At 41.4% G+C, this 18690-nt stretch overlaps 1 protein-coding gene and 1 long non-coding RNA gene across 11 annotated transcripts in view; one reads left to right on the forward strand and one right to left on the reverse strand.

Annotated features, from left to right (window-relative positions):
* The window catches only part of Fyb (FYN binding protein), a 142813-nt gene that overhangs the window by 80957 nt on the left and 43166 nt on the right, over positions 1-18690 (forward strand). For all 10 annotated transcript variants that reach the window (XR_003951372.1, XR_003951373.1, XM_011245328.2 and 7 more), the window contains one exon: positions 15842-15998. Coding sequence is in view for 7 of the 10 variants with exons in the window: in XM_011245328.2 (XP_011243630.1) it covers positions 15842-15998 (157 nt within the window). In the remaining 3 variants the exon portion in view is untranslated. The remainder of the gene's footprint in view (positions 1-15841; positions 15999-18690) is intronic.
* The window catches only part of Gm2245 (predicted gene 2245), a 49877-nt gene continuing 31861 nt past the window's right edge, over positions 675-18690 (reverse strand). The window contains exons 4-7 of the long non-coding RNA NR_155272.1: positions 15994-16172; positions 7811-7946; positions 6345-6440; positions 675-3152 (exon numbers count right to left, since the gene is read on the reverse strand). This is a non-coding gene — a long non-coding RNA (predicted gene 2245). The remainder of the gene's footprint in view (positions 3153-6344; positions 6441-7810; positions 7947-15993; positions 16173-18690) is intronic.

An 18690-nucleotide genomic window follows, 5' to 3' on the forward strand; every position in this document is an offset into this window, starting at 1 on the left:
GAAATTAGAATGGCAATTCCATACATTTCTGTTAAAAGCCACAAGTTATGGGGTGTTTCCTAATGAGATGGAAAGAAACACCTCACGACTTACCAGACACCCACTTATTCCGTTTCACACAAGACAGTCTCATTTCAGAATGGTGCAGTTTAAGTCACATCACATATATACACGTGTGCACACAGACATGCACAAATGCACAGGCATACACACAAAATATGTAACAAAATAAATCTTCAAAAACAGGCTGAATAGTCAATGTAGTAAATTTCCATTCTGTTCTCCCTTCCTAACTTAAAGTCTCTTTTCTTTCCCCACTCCCATAAACCAGAGGTGTGACTAGCAACAATTCTTCCTCCTGGGAAACTAATGACTAATCTTGCTGAATCCAGCAGTCACAGGCTCATACCAAAGTATGCACAAACAACGCATCTGGCTGTAACTATCAGGCAATTGGTGTTCTTTCTCACATACACACACATATATACACACACACACACATACACATATGAGCTGGTCACATACAGAAAGAGAGAGTTTTGTCTGCATTTATCCTTAGTATATTAGTAATTGATTTTTTTTTTTTTTGCTTGATCTCATAGCTTCTTTCATCATTGAGATGCTGTAAGGCTCACTAAAGGGAGATGTTTACCTACAGAGGCTTTGAGACAAACTGCATTTTTGAAAAAAGCATATTTGGCTTCATGGCATGCTAAACAAACAAACAAAGAAACCTCTTCAACCTTAAATAAGAAAAACAGGTTCTTATCCCAGATCTTGTGGTTTTAAGCTTTGTGTCTGAGTGAACCATTACTCTTAGCCAGACTTTGGACCTCTTATCTTTGGAAAGAATGGAGGATGCTTTTAAGGGTTAGCCTGTGTTATATCATCCTGAACCCTAAATTATTTTCTTCCGCTGTATTTCAAAGTCCAGTGCAGAAGTAAGTGACTCTAGAAAAAAAAAAAAAAACAATCGCACTGTTTACAACAAACATCATTGAAAACTACTGGAACAACAAATTGATGAGTCCTTTTAACTCTAGGGTGCTGTGATTCAGTCTTTAGTCAACTGTTACACAAATGGTAGAGCATTTATTCTGCCATATCATACTGATGTCTACATCAGAGGGTACATGCTACCTTCTGGTCCCGAGTCTTTGAATATACCTCTCCTAGTTATCTGACTTCACCATCCCCTTCAGCTCCGCCACCCCCATGTCAGCAACCCATTCATCCAGTTTCTAACAGGATGATCCTGTAGCCTTCTAAAAGAGCTTCTGTCCCTCAAAATTTCTGCATTCTCTTACTTCAATTACAGACGTTCATAAATGTCCTGCCCCTTGCAGTATGGGCAAGGAGTGATAGAGGAACTCTCAGAGAATGAAATCCTAACCAAAAATATCAGAAAACAGTTGATACTGTATGGTTAAGAGCAAAAAGTGTGGACTAGTAAGACAGACCCATGAGGAAAGGGCTTGCCACAGAAGCCTGAGAACTTGGGTTTAGTACCCGGATCTCATGATAGAAGGAGAAAACTGTGTCCTGAAAGTTTTCTCTACCCTCCCGTGCACACATCATGCATACCTGATAATAATGACAATGCATAAAATGGGGAGGCTATTGGAGAAGCTGGAGAGGGATGAAAAATAGTTTAAATACAGTATTTATATATGAAATTCTAAAAGTAAAATTAAATTATAAAAATTGGAAAGAAAACTAAAGAGTCAAAATAGGTATTGTCTAAGAAGGGAGAGCGGGCAGTGGTGGGGTTCAGGCAGCCAGTTGTCACTTTTGCAGGGCAAGCGCTTCATGGAGTTGCTCCAGCCCCAGAGGCTTGAATCCGAACATCCTCACGCTGGACTACAGAACCGCTGCTCAGATCTCAGTGTGCATCTTACTCGTGAAAACCTGCAGAAGGCAGCTGCGGGATCAGACTCTGCGTGTCTGACTCAGTGGGTCTGCAATAGGCCTGAGCTTTGGTCCTCATAGGTTCTCAGTTGATGCTGATGCTGCCAATCAGAATTTAAGATCTGCTATCCTCAGTACAGTAAAATAAAATGGGTGAATGTTATTTCCAGCTTTTTTGTTTTGTTTTGTTTTGTTTGTTTGTTTGTTTTTTAGTTATTTTGAAAAACCTACTTAAAACTTGTCTTTATGTCATAATTTATAGTTCTATCTGACTAGCAATGTTACTGTTACCTGACTGAATGATCTCCAGTCCACAAGAGGAGACAACAAAGTTCACTCCTCGGGGTCTAGCAAACACAGAAGTGGATGCTCACAGTCAGCTATTGGATGGATCACAGGGCTCCCAATGGAGGAGCTAGAGAAAGTATCCAAAGAGCTAAAGAGATCTGCAACCCTGTAGGTGCAACAACATTATGAACTAACCAGTACCCCGGAGCTCTTGACTCTAGCTGCATATGTATCAAAAGATGGCCTAAGCGGCCATCACTGGAAAGAGAGGCCCATTGGACACGCAAACTTTATATGCCCCAATACAGGGGAACGCCAGGGCCAAAAAGTGGGAATGGGTGGGAGGGGAGGGTATGGGGGGCTTTTGGGATAGCATTGGAAATGTAATTGAGGAAAATACGTAATTTAAAAATAAAACCAAACTAACAAAGTTCACTCCTAGGACACAAAGTGCCCATAGGTCACTTGCACACGAACTCTCTGGTGTTCTAAGCAAGATCTCTGAGCTTATCCAAGACCACTTGAAAGCAGAATCCCTCTACTAGACTGTTAGAGCCCGTCTACTAAGCATGCTTCTTATTTATGCCAGGGTAGGAAAATTATAGATCTAGATCCAATAATTTGCCTAATATAATTTAGTATAGCAAAACTCTATGGTTCAAAGTAAGAGTGGATGTCTCTAGCAGAGGTTGACTTTCCTCTTTCTTTCCCCCAGAAAACCATTTACTCATTCATAGACCTATTCAACATTTAGTGACTCCCGACTATGTGTTTATACTCAAAAATACAAAAGGAATTACATACATGGGGTTTTGTCTCTATTACAAATAACTTCTAGTTGGATGAATAGACCATACCTGTGGATGAATAACCAAGCATGGAGAGAGAGTGCTATAAACATTACAGACAGAATGGCATAGTCTCATCACTGAAGATACAGGGCACTTTTGATGTCACTAAAAAAGAAAAAGAAAGAAGAATTTGGGGTGGAATCAAAGAGAAAAGACTAATGATGCATCTGCAGCAATAAGCACCAACAAAATATTACAGATCTTAGATCATAGCTTGATATTTGCAATTGAAGTAATTGACATTGAAACCATTATAATAAGGAATATTATTGTTTGGATGGCACTTTAGAACCCACATTTGCTATGTCAAATGTAAGTTGTAGGCAAGTAAGAATAAGACAAAAAGCTGGCAAGAGACCGGGGAGATGGTCAGAGGGTAGGGTATTTGACATGCAAGCAGGAGAATCTGAGATGAGACCCACAGACAGGCTCACAATTCCAGGGCCAGGAATACAGACAAAAGCAGGTTATCAAAGAGCTTGATGACCAGCCAACCTCACAGAATCTGTGAGCTCTGGGGTCAATGAGAGACCCTGTCTCAGAAAATAAGGCAGAGCCCGATTGAGGAAGACACCGAGTGCCAAGGTCTGGTCTTCATATGCATGCACATGCAGACATCCATGTATACATGTCATATGCATAGACAAACATATGCATTAAATAAACAAGTAATTAAATCAAGAAAAGGCTAGCTAAAAGACTACAATAAAGCTTGAACCAGAGGAGTACAGGAGGAAGAAGCAGAAAATTATTTTCTCATTTTGGGGGTGTAGAGAATAAAAGGGGGGAGCTAGAAGTAGTGGACCATGCCTGTAATCTTTAGAACTCAGGATGTTGAGGAAGGAAGACTGTGAGTTCAAGGCCAGCCTGATCAATATAGTAAGATCCGGTCTCTAAAACAATATGAAAGAAAGGAGAAGCGGGGAATAAGGGAGAGAACATCAATATGAATGATTATTTCTTTTATCCAGAAATGAGTCACAGCTTAAAAATGCGTGTGGGTTTTTTTTTTGCATGTTTGTTTTTTATTAAAGAGAGAGAAAAGACCTGCCCAATGTAGTCTCAGCTCACTTGATTTCTCTGTACTGCTCCTCCCTCTGCGCTTCACTGCTCCTCCCTCTGCACAGCACTGCTTCTCCCTCTGCACTGCACTGATCCTCCCTCTGCACTGCATTGCTCCTCCCTCTGCACTGCACTGATCCTCCCTCTGCACTGCACTGTTCCTCTCTCTGCACTGCATTGCTCCTCCCTCTGCACTTCACTGCTCCTCCCTCTGCACAGCACTGCTCCTCCCTCTGCACAGCACTGCTCCTCCCTCTGCACTGCACTGTTCCTCCCTCTGCACTGCACTGCTCCTCCCTCTGCACAGCACTGCTCCTCCCTCTGCACTGCACTGCTCCTCCCTCTGCACTGCATTGCTCCTCCCTCTGCACAGCACTGCTCCTCCCTCTGCACTGCACTGCTCCTCCCTCTGCGTTGCACTGCTCCTCCCTCTGCACTTCACTGCTCCTCCCTCTGCACTGCACTGCTCCTCCCTCTGCACTGTACTGCTCCTCCCTCTGCACAGCACTGCTCCTCCCTCTGCACAGCACTGCTCCTCCCTCTGCACTGCACTACTCCTCCCTCTGCACTGCATTGCTCCTCCCTCTGCACAGCACTGCTCCTCCCTCTGCACTGCACTGCTCCTCCCTCTGCGTTGCACTGCTCCTCCCTCTGCACTTCACTGCTCCTCCCTCTGCACTGCACTGCTCCTCCCTCTGCACTGTACTGCTCCTCCCTCTGCACAGCACTGCTCCTCCCTCTGCACTGCACTGCTCCTTGGTACTTTCATCTCCTCTTTTCCATATCTACCCTGTCATTTTCTTCTCTGGTCTTGACTTATCAGCTTGGCCTTTTGTGTTGTCTTTTGACTTGGTGCCCCTACCTTCTACAGAGGTAAACTTCCCAAAATAGCAACGACAACAGCAGTCATTTTCCTAGCTGAAATAACAAACAGTCTTTTCTCGCTGTTCAGTGTGATTAATTCTTAGCTACACCAGTTTGTTAACCTTCATGGATCTTTCTTGGAGTTGTTCCCAAAATATCTGTTTTGTCCAGGGCTGGAGGGAGGCTCTTCTTTCTTAGGTGGTCCTTCCTGCTCTTTCCCCGGTGTCTATGGCTCTTTGCCTGGTCTGATTCTACTCTGTCACTGTTAAAATCCCATAGTTGTAGTAGGATCAGAGAGCCTTTCTGGACAAACCACGAGTCAGAAAAATTCCCTTAACAAACATTTTCTTGGTAGTATTCCCTTTACTTTTGTTTTTGTTTTTGTTTTTTTGTTTTGGTTTGGTTTTTGGTTTGGTTTTTGGTTTTTCGAGACAGGGTTTCTCTGTATAGCCCTGACTGTCCTGGAACTCACTTTGTAGACCATGCTGGCCTTGAACTCAGAAATGCGCCTACCTCTGCCTCCCAAGTGCTGGGATTAAAGGCATGCGCCACCACCGTCCGGCTATTCCCTTTACTTTAAAAAAAAAAAAAAGTGTCATTCATGAGGCAGGGAGGCAAGTGGGTTTCTGAGCTCCAGGTCAGTTAGCTCTATGGATTGATTAGCCTGGGTTACATAAAGAAACCCCACCTCAAAACAATACAACACAAAACAGCACAACACAAAACAACACAATACAAAACACAAAACAAAACATGTCAAAATTGAGCTTGGTGAAGTAGAAAATAAAATAGTGGTTAGCAGGGGCTCTAGAGGGGATGCTGTAGTGGACAAGGCCTACAGGTGCACTGAGACTCACCAGGTGGGAGGAGGGAGCACTTGTGTTTTGTCCCAGAGAAGGGGACTGTTTCCAACACTGTGTCTGATACAACAAAATAATCAATAAAGTGATTTAGGATCTTCTTATTACAAAGAAATGATAAATTTGTGAGATCAGAGATGACCTAAATACCCTGATTTTATTAATGTCCTTAATGTACTGCAAACATGTGACAAGATATCACTTGTACGGTAAACACCTGTCTGTTCAAATGCATTTTAAAAGAAGATGTCTGCCACAAGTTGATAAAGGTTGAGTCTCACTAATCTAAAAACCCAAAACCCTAAATGCCCTGAAAGTTTCAGCAGGGCACTGAAATACAAGCTGCACACCTCTGCTCTCCTTTGTAACATAAATTTGCTTGTTTGGGTTTTATTTATTGGAGGGCACGTGCATGCCACAACACACATGCAGAGGTCAGAGAACAACTTCCAGGTGTAGGTCCTGTCCTCCTATCACAAAGGTCCCAGATATAAAACTCAGGGTGTCAAACCTGGCAGCAAGCTTCTTCACCCAATAATCCATCTTGTCACCTCTCCTTGACCTCCCTGGGTGAACTGAACATGCTGTGTAACATTGCCTTCATGCCCTGTGAATAAAACACACATAATTCATTATCTTCATGTTCCTTTGCATTTAGGTCACATCTCTTGTATATCTCATTAGGTGTGCACAGATTGCAACAGATCTCATCCTAAGCATTTATTTCCAATAATGGATATGAAACCAGAATAACCCCAAGGTGTGCTTGTTTCTCTGCACAACTCCATTGTTTTATTTACCTTACTAGCTGCAAACACTCAAAAACTGGAAGATGTTATGGAAATATCATGGCTTATTGTTCACATATTTATCCCAGCAGTGGCCTCCCATAATAACAAGGCTTATAATAACCTCATGAGCTCTACTGTCAGCCTATTTGTTGGTCAAAAGCATGCTTTGGCTCAACTGCCCCAGACACTCTAGATGGCTATTTCTGCCTCCGTCTGCACCACCCTCAAGACTATTGCCACTGTGGGACCAGATTTATTCCCTCTCTACATGTAAATGCTGTCTTGGGGAGTGACACCAACATTCTTAATAAAGTATTCTCAAAGGATTTCTAAACTTTTATTTTTCCCTCAAAAAAATAAGAAATTTAAATTGTTCATCAGAGATTTCTAAACTTGATTTCTAGTGCTGTTTCTCCTATGCCTGTTATAGGTGCTCTTTTAAAGCTGGCATGGAGGGTGAAGTATGTGCACACGTGTTACTGTACACAGGAAGAAGCCACATAAAGACATCAAGTATCCCTCTCTGTCACTCTTTAATTTAGTCCTTTGTGATAAAGTTGAACTGAACGACAACAATCCCAGCATCCTCTCTGCCCCTACAGCACTGGGGTCACACCCACACAGAGCACACGACCCACACTACAGCACTGGGGTCACACCCACACAGAGCACAGGACCCACACTACAGCACACAGAGTCACGCTCACACAGAGCACACGACCCACACTACAGCACTGGGGTCACACCCACACAGAGCACAGGACCCACACTACAGCACACAGAGTCACGCCCACACAGAGCACACGACCCACACTACAGCACTGGGGTCACACCCACACAGAGCACAGGACCCACACTACAGCACACAGAGTCACGCCCACACAGAGCACACGACCCACACTACAGCACTGGGGTCACACCCACACAGAGCACAGGACCCACACTACAGCACACAGAGTCACACCCACACAGAGCACACGACCCACACTACAGCACTGGGGTCACACCCACACAGAGCACACGACCCACACTACAGCACACAGAGTCACACCCACACAGAGCACAGGACCCACACTACAGCACACAGAGTCACACCCACACAGAGCACACGACCCACACTACAGCACTGGGGTCACACCCACACAGAGCACACGACCCACACTACAGCACACAGAGTCACACCCACCTTTTTAAGTAGTCACTGGGGATTTGAACTCAGATCCTGTGCTTGCACAGCAAACACTAAATCATACTGAGCTATCTCCTTGGCCCTAAAACAACATTTGACATCAGAAGAAAGACACTGAGCTACTGTCTTCCGCCTGAAAACAGAAAACAATACTTTGTATTCTACAAATATCTAATGAAGAGCTTATCTTATATAAAGACTTTATTTTTAAAGTACTTAAATATTTTAAAAATGTTAAACATAAGCTAATTAATATTTGGCATCCTTTTTAAATGGACAAGATGCAAAAATCAGCAATTTATTAACTTACTGAAAAATTAAATTTCATGACATTTTATGTATTAAAAATAAAATCACTAATAAAACTAGTTTTCCTTTACAGTTACATATAATTAAATAGCCACTAGAGCTGTTACTGGGAAAAGAAATTTTTGGGGGGGGGTTTGGGGGGTTTTTTTGTTTTTCAAGACAGGGTTTTTCTGTGTAGCCCTGGCTGTCCTGGAACTACTCTGTAGACCAGGCTGGCCTCAAACTCAGAAATCTGCCTGCCTCTGCCTCCCGATTGCTGGGATTAAAGGCGTGTGCCAGCACGCCCGGCTAAGAATTTTTTAAGACTTAAAAAAGAAAAGGGCTGTCAAGATGGTTCATCCGGAAAAGGCACCTGCCTTCAAGTCTGAGGACAGGAGTTCAATCTCTGAAACCTACCTATATGATGGAAGACAGAGCCAGCTCCTGCAAGCTATCCTCTGGCATCCACACATGGGAGATGACATGCTCACACACTTAAATTCTGAGCATTATAAGTAAGTCCAAAACAATAATTGAACACTCTATATCAGTGGGTCCCAACGTCTTTCTTCTAATGTCAAACGTTGTTTTAGGGCCAAGCAGATAGCTCAGTGGGATTTAGTATTTGCTGGACAAGCACAGGACTTGAGTTCAAATGTGGGTCATGACCCCTTTGGGGGTCAAATGGTGGTCTCACAGGGGTCACATAACAGATATCCTGCATAATGGACACTTATAGTACAATTCACAACAGTATTAAAATTATGGTTGTGAAGTAGCAGTGAAAATAATTCTATGCTCTGTCTCGGAAAAAAAAAAGAAAATTATTTTATGGTTGGGGGTCATCACAACACGAGGAACTGTATGAAAGGGTCACAGTATTAGGAAGGTTGAGAACCACTGCTCTAGGTGTTATTGTCTTGGATAAGATGTGGAGTTAAAGGTGTGTCTGAAGAGTTAACTTCTTTCCTCTCACTCATCCTCAGAGCCATTCTGATCTCCACCTCTTCACCTCCATCCTACTTATGTATGGCCTTGGCTCCCTGTGTGACCCTCATGTTTCGGTCTTACTTTTCTTTCCGTGCTGATGGACTGTTCTAAGCTGGCTAACATTTTCTTGGCACGTTGCTTTCAAATCAAAAGCAATTCTTACTAATATAGTTCCTGTGTTTTGTTCTCAACTAAATTGGTTTGCAAAATTTCCCATCCACTGCAGCTCACAAGTTCTTTGAAGATAAGAACAGAAGATATTGACTTGAGGCAAGCAAAAGTGTTGTAAAACCAGACTAAGAGTAAGGCCCAGTGGTTTCAAGACCTTACCCACTGAAGGCAGCTGAGAGTTCTCTAAATTTTTTAACATAGCAGGAGCTATCTATGTACCTATATTCTGTGCGATGTTTTATATCCTATAAATAAATTCATAAAAGGGAATGTATGCTTTTCCAGCTTCTTTTCATCCACACACCCTTACTATGTATGCTTCAAAAGGACAGGCAGATTTTCAAAAGTTTGCTTTCTCCAAAATAGTTAGATATGTGCCAGTGAGGGGGTATGCTTGGAGCCTAACTAAAATTCCTGGGATCTGATGCTCTTGTTGTCTCTCTATAAACGAAGACATGCGCACTGTGTAGATAAATGCTATACTTTACAAATTAGTGTATGCTTGTTTATAAGAGATATGCATGCTTACGAGATATAAACCATCTCGTGGGCATGTTCAAATTCCTTAGCCTAGAGTATAGAAATGCAAATTAAATAGCAATATTCCACTGTGCTTTTGCCTTTCAGTATTAAGAATGTTGCTGAGTTTATGACAGGTGCTCTTCTGTGCTAGAGGCACACGAAGTGGAAGAAGCTCACTCTGTGACATTTACCAGGGTGTCTCCATGCTCAGCTCATTAGGGCAGTAGCTCCACTTCCCAGAAATGAATTCCACAGATTTGTTTATATGTGTAGTTGAAGACACAAACACGAGAATAATTTTATTTTTTAAATTTTAATCGCCTAAGCTGTCAGAAACTAGGAACTGACCTAGAGGCCTTCAGAATGACAGCTGTGGAGTTACCCAACAATGTTTTTCTTGATAGACACTCAAGATGTGAGAACAGGCCCATCGAGATGTGTGTGTGTATGTGTGTATGTTCATAGCAGGCATTCTTTAGCATAGACAAAATTGCAAATAACATAAATGTTGTCCAACTTATGGATGGATACATAAATGTGATCTATCTGCATGACAGGATAAAATTCAGCATGACTGACATGCTATTATATGACCCATAGCAGCTCTTGATCCTATCTGATTTATCATCAAAATACCCATCACATCTCCTCTTGAGGCTTCAGGTTCCGGCTCCAGTGCTCTAACACAGTTCCTTCCCTTGCGCCCCTTCATCTGAACTAGAGAGATAAGAGTGGGCTACAGGGGGACCTTACTAAAATATCTGTTGACTTTCCAGGTCACTGTGGTTCTCCACCTGTGGGTTGAGACTCCTTTGGGGGATCAAAGGAAACCATCTGCATATCAGAGTACATTACAATCCATAACAGTAGCAAAACTATAGCTATGAAGTAGCAACAAAAAAAAAAATTTTATGGTTGGGGGCTCACCACAACATGAGCTGTATTAAAGGGTCACAACATTAGGAGGATTGAGAACGACTGCTGGAGGAACCAGCCCTGTCTACAGATGCAGGGTTCTATATCTCTGGCCAATCCTGTCCTTCTCAGAGGAAAACACTCCTGATCTTTTAGTCTTGGTTCTTGAGGACCACAGACCACCCAACAAAGTGCCCAAGTCTTGGGGGACAAGACAAGTTAGTAGATGAGGATTGCAGGGGGCATCTGTCAAACTTCACATCTGTAATTCCTAATGCCAGCAAAAGCCTAAACTTGTTCTTTGCTGTTATTTCATAGATTTAACATACTTTTGTGGCTTTATTTCCAATTCCCTGACTAATTCCAGAGGAGTTTTCTCCTAGTGTCGGGCAGCATGTTTAAGAGTGTTTACTAACTCCAGGATGACTACATACCTGTCATTGGACTTCCAAAATCAGATTCTAAAGCAACACAAAGTTAGCATCCCACACACCCCTCCATATATACTTGGTAGTCTGACCCAGTTTTGCCCAATACCCTTATAAAATCGACCTAAGAAGAAAGGTTTTTAAAAAATCAAAAATAGTTGAATTATATTTCAATCTTAGGAAAATTTATTGTCTACTTGAACTTTCTAATAATTTCAGTTTTATTACAGCAAGACACCATAACAGAAAGGGCAGAAACACAACAAAAACATGACTGTGGTTTATCTCCATTTTGTTGCTCATCTACTTTGAACTTGAACAGTTTTCAACACTAAATTGAAAGTAAATGGTAGCATTATCCCAAGGCTGTTATAAGGGATAACTAAAACTGCATATGTACAACACCTGTAGGGTCCCTACTAAAATTCAGGAATGGACTCTTATTCTCTGACATTTTCTGCCAATGTGTATTGTTTATCTATCTCTCCATATTCCATTATAGTTCAATGTCTATACTCTTCCTAACAAGAATCTCAGTATTGGCTGTGTTTTATGAAGCCTGTATGGTTGAGATTTTAGAGTCATATATATATATATATATATATATATAGCTATATATAGTTTTATATATAATTAAATATAAGGTTATATATAGTTTTATATAAATATATATAGATATAGATAGAGAGAGGGGGGTTAGTCTGATCATTTCTTTGTCCTAGGAAAACTAAGACGCGTTGTTTTAGAATAGTTTTTCATTAAACAAACCATTGCGTGGCTGGAGAGATGTCTCAGTGATTGAGAGCACTCATTGGCCTTGCAGAGGACCTAGATTCATTCCATTAGCAAAACCTACATTGTGCTTCATATTCATAAACAACTTCATTTCTAATCCATTTGATGACTGATCTTCTCTAGCACCAAGCATACACTTTGCATAAAAATAAATAAATCTAAACAACAACAACAACTACTACTAAAACAAATCCTAGTGTTACATTGTAAAAAGCTCACCTTTGTGTTTTAAAGGTTTGATGAATTTTGAGTCTTATCATTTCTTGTATTGTTATTTCAGTGTTAATAGAAAAATATCATGACTCATATGAGTGTAATGGAAGCAAACATCTTAATAGTAGTAATAAAGCAGTATGTTTAAAAAAAAGAATAGTTTTTCATAGATGCAAATGGTTTTTCTTTGCAGTATTTGAGAGTGACCACAGATTTTTGCAAAGCAAAATCTGTCACTGCCAACTCCTAGTGTATCACAGGGAGACTTCAGTGTGTCAAGAGGAGTGGGAATAATTAACAGTTAATTTAGTGCCTTATGAAGTCTTGCTGTTTCTTTTTAACAATTTCCCAATGGTCGTCTTTATTTCAAATCCAGTCTATTTCTCTCTGTTTGAGTCCTGCCCTTCTCTAGCCTTGGTGCACTTTCAGGCAAGCCCTGTCCTGCTGATGCACAAGGTTGCCAACAACTGAAACTCACTCACCCTTCTGCTCCAAGTCCCATGGAAAGGAGAGTACACCCTTCCAACTTGACTCTGGCTATGATTAGCAGTGAACAGCAAGTGGGTGAAAGGCATGCAGAACAGGAGGTATCTACCACAGGCCACAGGCACCTCTTCAGATAGGGCCCACCAGACTGTGGGCAGGTAGAGAGCTTTCTGAGTACACTGTCTCTCTCAAGACTAGATATTGCCCGGCCCTCGGCTGTAACTCCTCCCTTCCAGTCCTTAGCTCACTCTCCTATGGTAATGACTCCGGCTTGCCAAAAATTCCATCCTTGAAATACAGGTCACAGATGGCTCATAAACATTTTTGTATGTATGCAATGGCTTATTAGCATTCACTCACAACAGCATATTCTCTTTGGCTACAAATCACTTATTTATGAATTAAAATAGCAAAACTCCTTTTCATCTGCCCAATAATCTAATATTTATGCTCTGGTGAAAGAAGCATTTCAAATTAATAAGCACTGCCATGGGTCATGAAATAGCATGTCAGTCAACACCAGGCTACATGAACCACGGGGGGAGGGGGTCCTATAAGATTATTAGTTAAAATACAAGTACACACTGCTAAGAACTGAGCCATCTCTCTAGCCCCCGAGGTTCATGTCCCTAATAAGGGTATTGTATAAATAAATAAGAACAAACACATGGTATGTAGAATATAGACAAAGAATTGAATAGATTAAACATTTTAAAAGAAACACAAATCTAAAGATAGAAAATTACACCAGTGTTTAAATTTATATAAAAACAATATGTTTTCCAAATAAAATTAACACACCCTCTTGCCCTCTCTAAAAAGTCACATCAAAGCAAGGACGATAAGAGACACAATCTCCCTAATCAAGGAAACTGGGTACGACAAGTAGTTTTAAAGCTTAAAATGTCAAGTGAGAAAGTAAATGGAGAATTGTGTGTTGGGAAAGGAGTCAAAGCAAGCCAGGAATGTACAGAGGCAACTGTGCCTCTCCCATGCCCTCCATGCTCCCCATTAGCCAGAACAAGGTTCTCAGGCACCAACTGAAACATGCTGTCAAATTCTCATGAAAAACTAATAATAGTGTGTGGGGTTGTGTGTGTGCCTGTGTGCTTATATGCATGTAGTAAATGCACATGATTGTTGTATCTGGTAGCCAGTCTATTGTTGCAATCAATAAGCGACTTCTATACCAACCGAAATATTGATGAAGTTGAGTATTTTTCAAGTAATTGGCAAGCAAAGGTAATAAAATTGCACATCAGAGCTTCATTCATTTGTGAATGAGATGAGTGAGTGTTTCAGTGAGTTAGACAAAAACTATAACTATTTGGCTAAGTACTAGAAGAGCATTTCCTTGACTTTATGCTGTTCATAATATGATAACTGGAGGAATGGGACTCTTAAATCTAAACAGCATCACCAGTGTTTTGCTCTTGACTTTCTCAAGATAGTCACGAAAGAAGCCTGGTGCTTTCAATTTCTATTAGAAAAAAGTGTGTTTATATATATGGTCCAACTCCAGTATACCATGGTCAGGTCATTAAATGCAGAGCTGGAGGGAACACCCATCGCATGCAGTTACATAACATTTCCACCTTTCATTATACGTATTACAATTTATGTGACAATTCACAGTAAGTATTATTTATGTATTTAGGTATTATATATTTCCTCAGAAACTGTCTGATTTATCTCTGCTGCGTTCCTAGTACCTCACACAGAACTTGGCATATTGTAGGCACTCTACAAAAATTTATTAAATAAAAAATAAAACATTGAACTTACTACCCACCAGACACTATCGTAAGTGCTTTATATTGTTGGACCATAACATCCCACACAAACATATAAGGGGCCATAATGGTTAGCTCCATTTCATAAAAGAATGCAGGAAATAGCCGGTCCAAGCCAGGACTAGGCTCTCGGACTTCATTCCCATGCTCTTTGCCACAGAACATTCCCTGAGGGCATCAGAGCCACGAGGCCGGCAAAGAGACATCCAGATGAGTACCATGCTGCAGAATTTAAAAGCAACAGAGACCTGAGTGTGTTAGCACACACCTTTTATGCCACTCGAGCAGTAGAGGGAAGTGAATCCCTCCGAGTTCCAGTGAGCCTAGTCTACACAACAAGACCCCATATCAAAACTCCAAATAAAATAAAAGTCAACAGAGTCATATTAGAGGAATTGAAAGGAGACAATATACAGATATCATACATTCACATCTTAACACTCAAAAATACATGTGTTTCAATAGGCAGTGGGGGAGGTGGGAATATGGGTGATTCATGCTTAAATTTTCTTAATATCTATAATATAATTTTAGCAATGTATCCGATTTACTCATGGGATGATTTCATAGGCTTCCATGTTTAAAAACGAGAGCCCAAACAAAATATCATTTGTTAAAAAGCAAAAGAGTGGGCTGGAGGGCTGGTGAGATGGCTCAGTGGGTAAGAGCACCTGACTGCTCTTCCGAAGGTCTGGAGTTCAAATCCCAGCAACCACATGGTGGCTCACAACCATCTGTAACAAGATCTGACGCCCTCTTCTGGAGTGTCTGAAGACAGCTACAGTGTACTTACATATAATAAATAAATAAATCTTTAAAAATATATTAAAAGACTGCACTCTTTAAAAAAAAAAAAAAAAAAAAAAAAAAAGAGTGGGCTGGAGAGATGGCTCAGTGGTGAAGAACACTGACTGCTCTTCCAGAGGTCCTGAGTTCAATTCCCAGCAACCACATGGTGGCTCTCAACCATCTGTAATGGGAGCTGATGCCCTCTTCTGGTGTGTCTGAAGCGAGTGACAGTGAACTCACATACTTAAAATCAATACTTAATAATTTTTTAAAAGGTCAAAGAGCTTGTCAAAAACAACAAAGTGTGTTGTGATGACAGTAGATGTGAGTGCTAGGTCTGGGGACAGGAGATGTGAATACTAGATTTCTCTGGTCTAAAATACAGATCTAATGAAAAGAAAATAAAGTGTATTTGCAAAATCATGAAGAAAGTGCTATAAAATCCATATAGAGTTGTTCGCAAAATAATGTTAAAATTAAGGTTTATAAAAAAGTTCATAAAAGGTAATATACATAAAATATTAAGACACTTTAAAGCATTTGCTCAACAAGGTGGTATATTTCTAAGGTTTCTATTCAAGTTTGTTTCTGCATCTTTGGAACAGTAAGTTCTTAATTTACCATCCCTTGCTTCTTAGGTGCCACCAAAAGCCAGACACCTTACTCGACAACTTCCCTGCCACCACCTCCGCCTACACATCCAGCCAGCCAGCCACCTCTGCCAGCGTCTCACCCAGCGCATCCGCCAGTCCCCAGCCTGCCCCCCAGAAACATCAAACCTCCCCTTGACCTGAAGTAAGTAAAGGATCATCTTCCGATTTCATCAGCAGGGTCTCGCCAGGGCTGTCCAAATCATGCATGGCTGGGTGCTAAACGGCCTGTGGAAAACGCCCATGGTACTTTGGTAGGCAGTTGACAGCGAGAAAGGCAGGCTCTTCTTAAAGTTTGAAATCTCTCACCTGTGGGCTCCTTGGGAAAAAAGGCAAAATTATGTTGCATACTTTCTTACTTCCAGTGGAAAGAGCCAGGGCACACTCACAATCTAACCAAAGCAAAACCAGACTCCAGCAGTGTAGATAACTCAATGTCTAATTGTCTGGGATTTACTGACAATCTTCTGGACTGAGATACTTGGGTCACTTCACCAGCTCTGCCCTCTGCCACACATGCAGCTTGTCTTCTAGGCTCCAGCAGGCTCCATTGCTGCTGCTCGCTCGCTGTTCTTGGTGGTCATCCCCTGGCACTGACATCTCCAAAACTACAGGGGGCTTCTTTGAAAGGGCTGCACTTTCACCAGAAGCCTCTCCTGGGCTCTATTCATGGACTCCAGCCCTGTCACACAGTGCTAAGTCTCAGATACTCTCCATGACCCCTTCAACACCCTCAGAACGAGCACCCCCTGGGTGACTCCTACACTACCGGGTTCATCTGGGAACACAAGGTACAACCTTGGCCACACCTGGAACACAGGTTCTATGTGCTGAGGGAAAAGCTTTCCAGACGATCTCACCTCGTGAGAGCTTCTGATGAACTGCTAATTTCTCAGCTCCAGCTGACCAGCATAAAGCATCCCAGCAAAGCAAAGGTTCTGGTATCTTATTAATCACAGCTGATTCTTCAGCTCCAGCTGACCAGAACTACAGATTCTTCACCAAAAAAAAAAAAAAAAAAAAAAAAAAAAAAAAAAAGCCCAGGAGAGTGTTTGCTTTCCTCTGAAACTTGACAAGCCAGGCCTCCACTGTCTGCACTACTTCTGACATTCACTTTTTCAAAGCTCCTATAGAACAGATCAGAGCTCTCAACGCTCAATGACCTTTCTAACCCAAAATTCCAAAGTCCTTCTACATTCCTCTCCAAAATGACATGGCCAGTAATACCTCTGACCAGGTACCAACTTATCTTGGTTAGGGTTACTATTGCTGTGATGAAAACTATGACCAAAATCAACTTGGGGAAGATAGGACTCATTTCACCAACAATGCCACATAACAGTTTATCATCAAAGACAGTGAGGACAGGAACTCAGGGCAGGAACCTGGACGCAGGAGCTGATGCAGAGGCCACGAAGAGTGCTGCTTACTGGCTTGCTATCCATGGCTTCCTCAGCCTGCTCTCTTGTAGAACCCAGGACCACCAGCCCATGTATGGCTCTCCCAGACTGATTATTAACTACGAAAATGCCTTATAGCAGAATCTTATAGCTGTGTTTCCTCAACTGCGGTTCCTTCTCTGATGACTCCGGCTTTTGTCAAGTTGACACAAAGCTATACACACTACAGTGATGTTAGTTAGGGTTTTACTGCTGTGAACAGACACCATGACCAAGGCAAGTCTTATAAAAAACAACATTTAATTGGGGCTGGCTTACGGGTTCAGAGGTTTAGTCCATTATCATCAAGGTGGGAGCATGGCAGTATCCAGGCAGGCATGGTGCAGGAGGAGCTGAGAGTTCTATGTCTTCATCCAAAGGCTGCTAGTGGAAGACTGACTTCCAGGCAACTAGGGTGAGGCTCTTATACCCACACCCATAGTGACACACCCATTCCAACCAGGTCACACCTATTCCAACAAGGCCACACCTTCAGATTGTGCCACTCCCTGGTCCAAGGATATACAAACCTTCACAAGTGACATTCCACTATAGAAGCATAATTTGATTTCACCTTATCCCCAGCATGATGTGTTTGTCTTTTGCTCATAATAGAATGTATTAATTACAAAATCACTTAATTGCTTCATGGTTACAATTTAGAACAGTGATTGAAAACGCATTGAGTTACCCATGATTCTTTTTAACATCATAATACTTCCACGGGAGTCTCAAGTTACTAAGTATGTATGTACAGCTTGGTGGGTCTTCTATGTGGGCTGCTATGTGTGTGCATATTAACATTACAGCCTTTCAGGCATTTGAGTCTAGAGATATTTGTTTGAAGACTTAAACACCCTTGTGAACACTCTGGTAGATTCTGCTACCAAATCAACATGTGAGCATCTACCTACTACTATTATTAGCCTAGTTAACATTATCTATATATTTATTTAAATATATTTTATTAGGCCTATAAATATTATCCTAATTAAAATAACTAGTATATATTCTCTTAAACATTTAATTTCCATATAAATTTTTTCTGTTCACATATATAAATAAAATCATATTTCTTATTTCTAGGTTTATTTTAACCTCTGGTCAATTTAACTCATTAAATTTAGATCTCTGAATTTTTTTATATGTTTACTTTTATTTTACATTTTAGTTTTATTTTTCGTTTTGTTTGAGACAGACCGTCACTATATACCCCTAGCTGGCCTAGAACTAACTATGTAGCCCAGGCTGACTTTGATGTTAGAAAGATCCTTCCGTCTCCCTCCGCCTCCGCCTCCACCTCGATTGCAGGCATATGACACCATAGTGGGCCCAGGATCCTAGCACTTTTAAAGTCTGTTAAAAGCCCTCCCCCAGACACCAGCTCCAGCAAAGCCT

This window comes from Mus musculus, chromosome 15, assembly GCF_000001635.26.
Source record: "Mus musculus strain C57BL/6J chromosome 15, GRCm38.p6 C57BL/6J".
Taxonomy (NCBI): domain Eukaryota; kingdom Metazoa; phylum Chordata; class Mammalia; order Rodentia; family Muridae; genus Mus; species Mus musculus.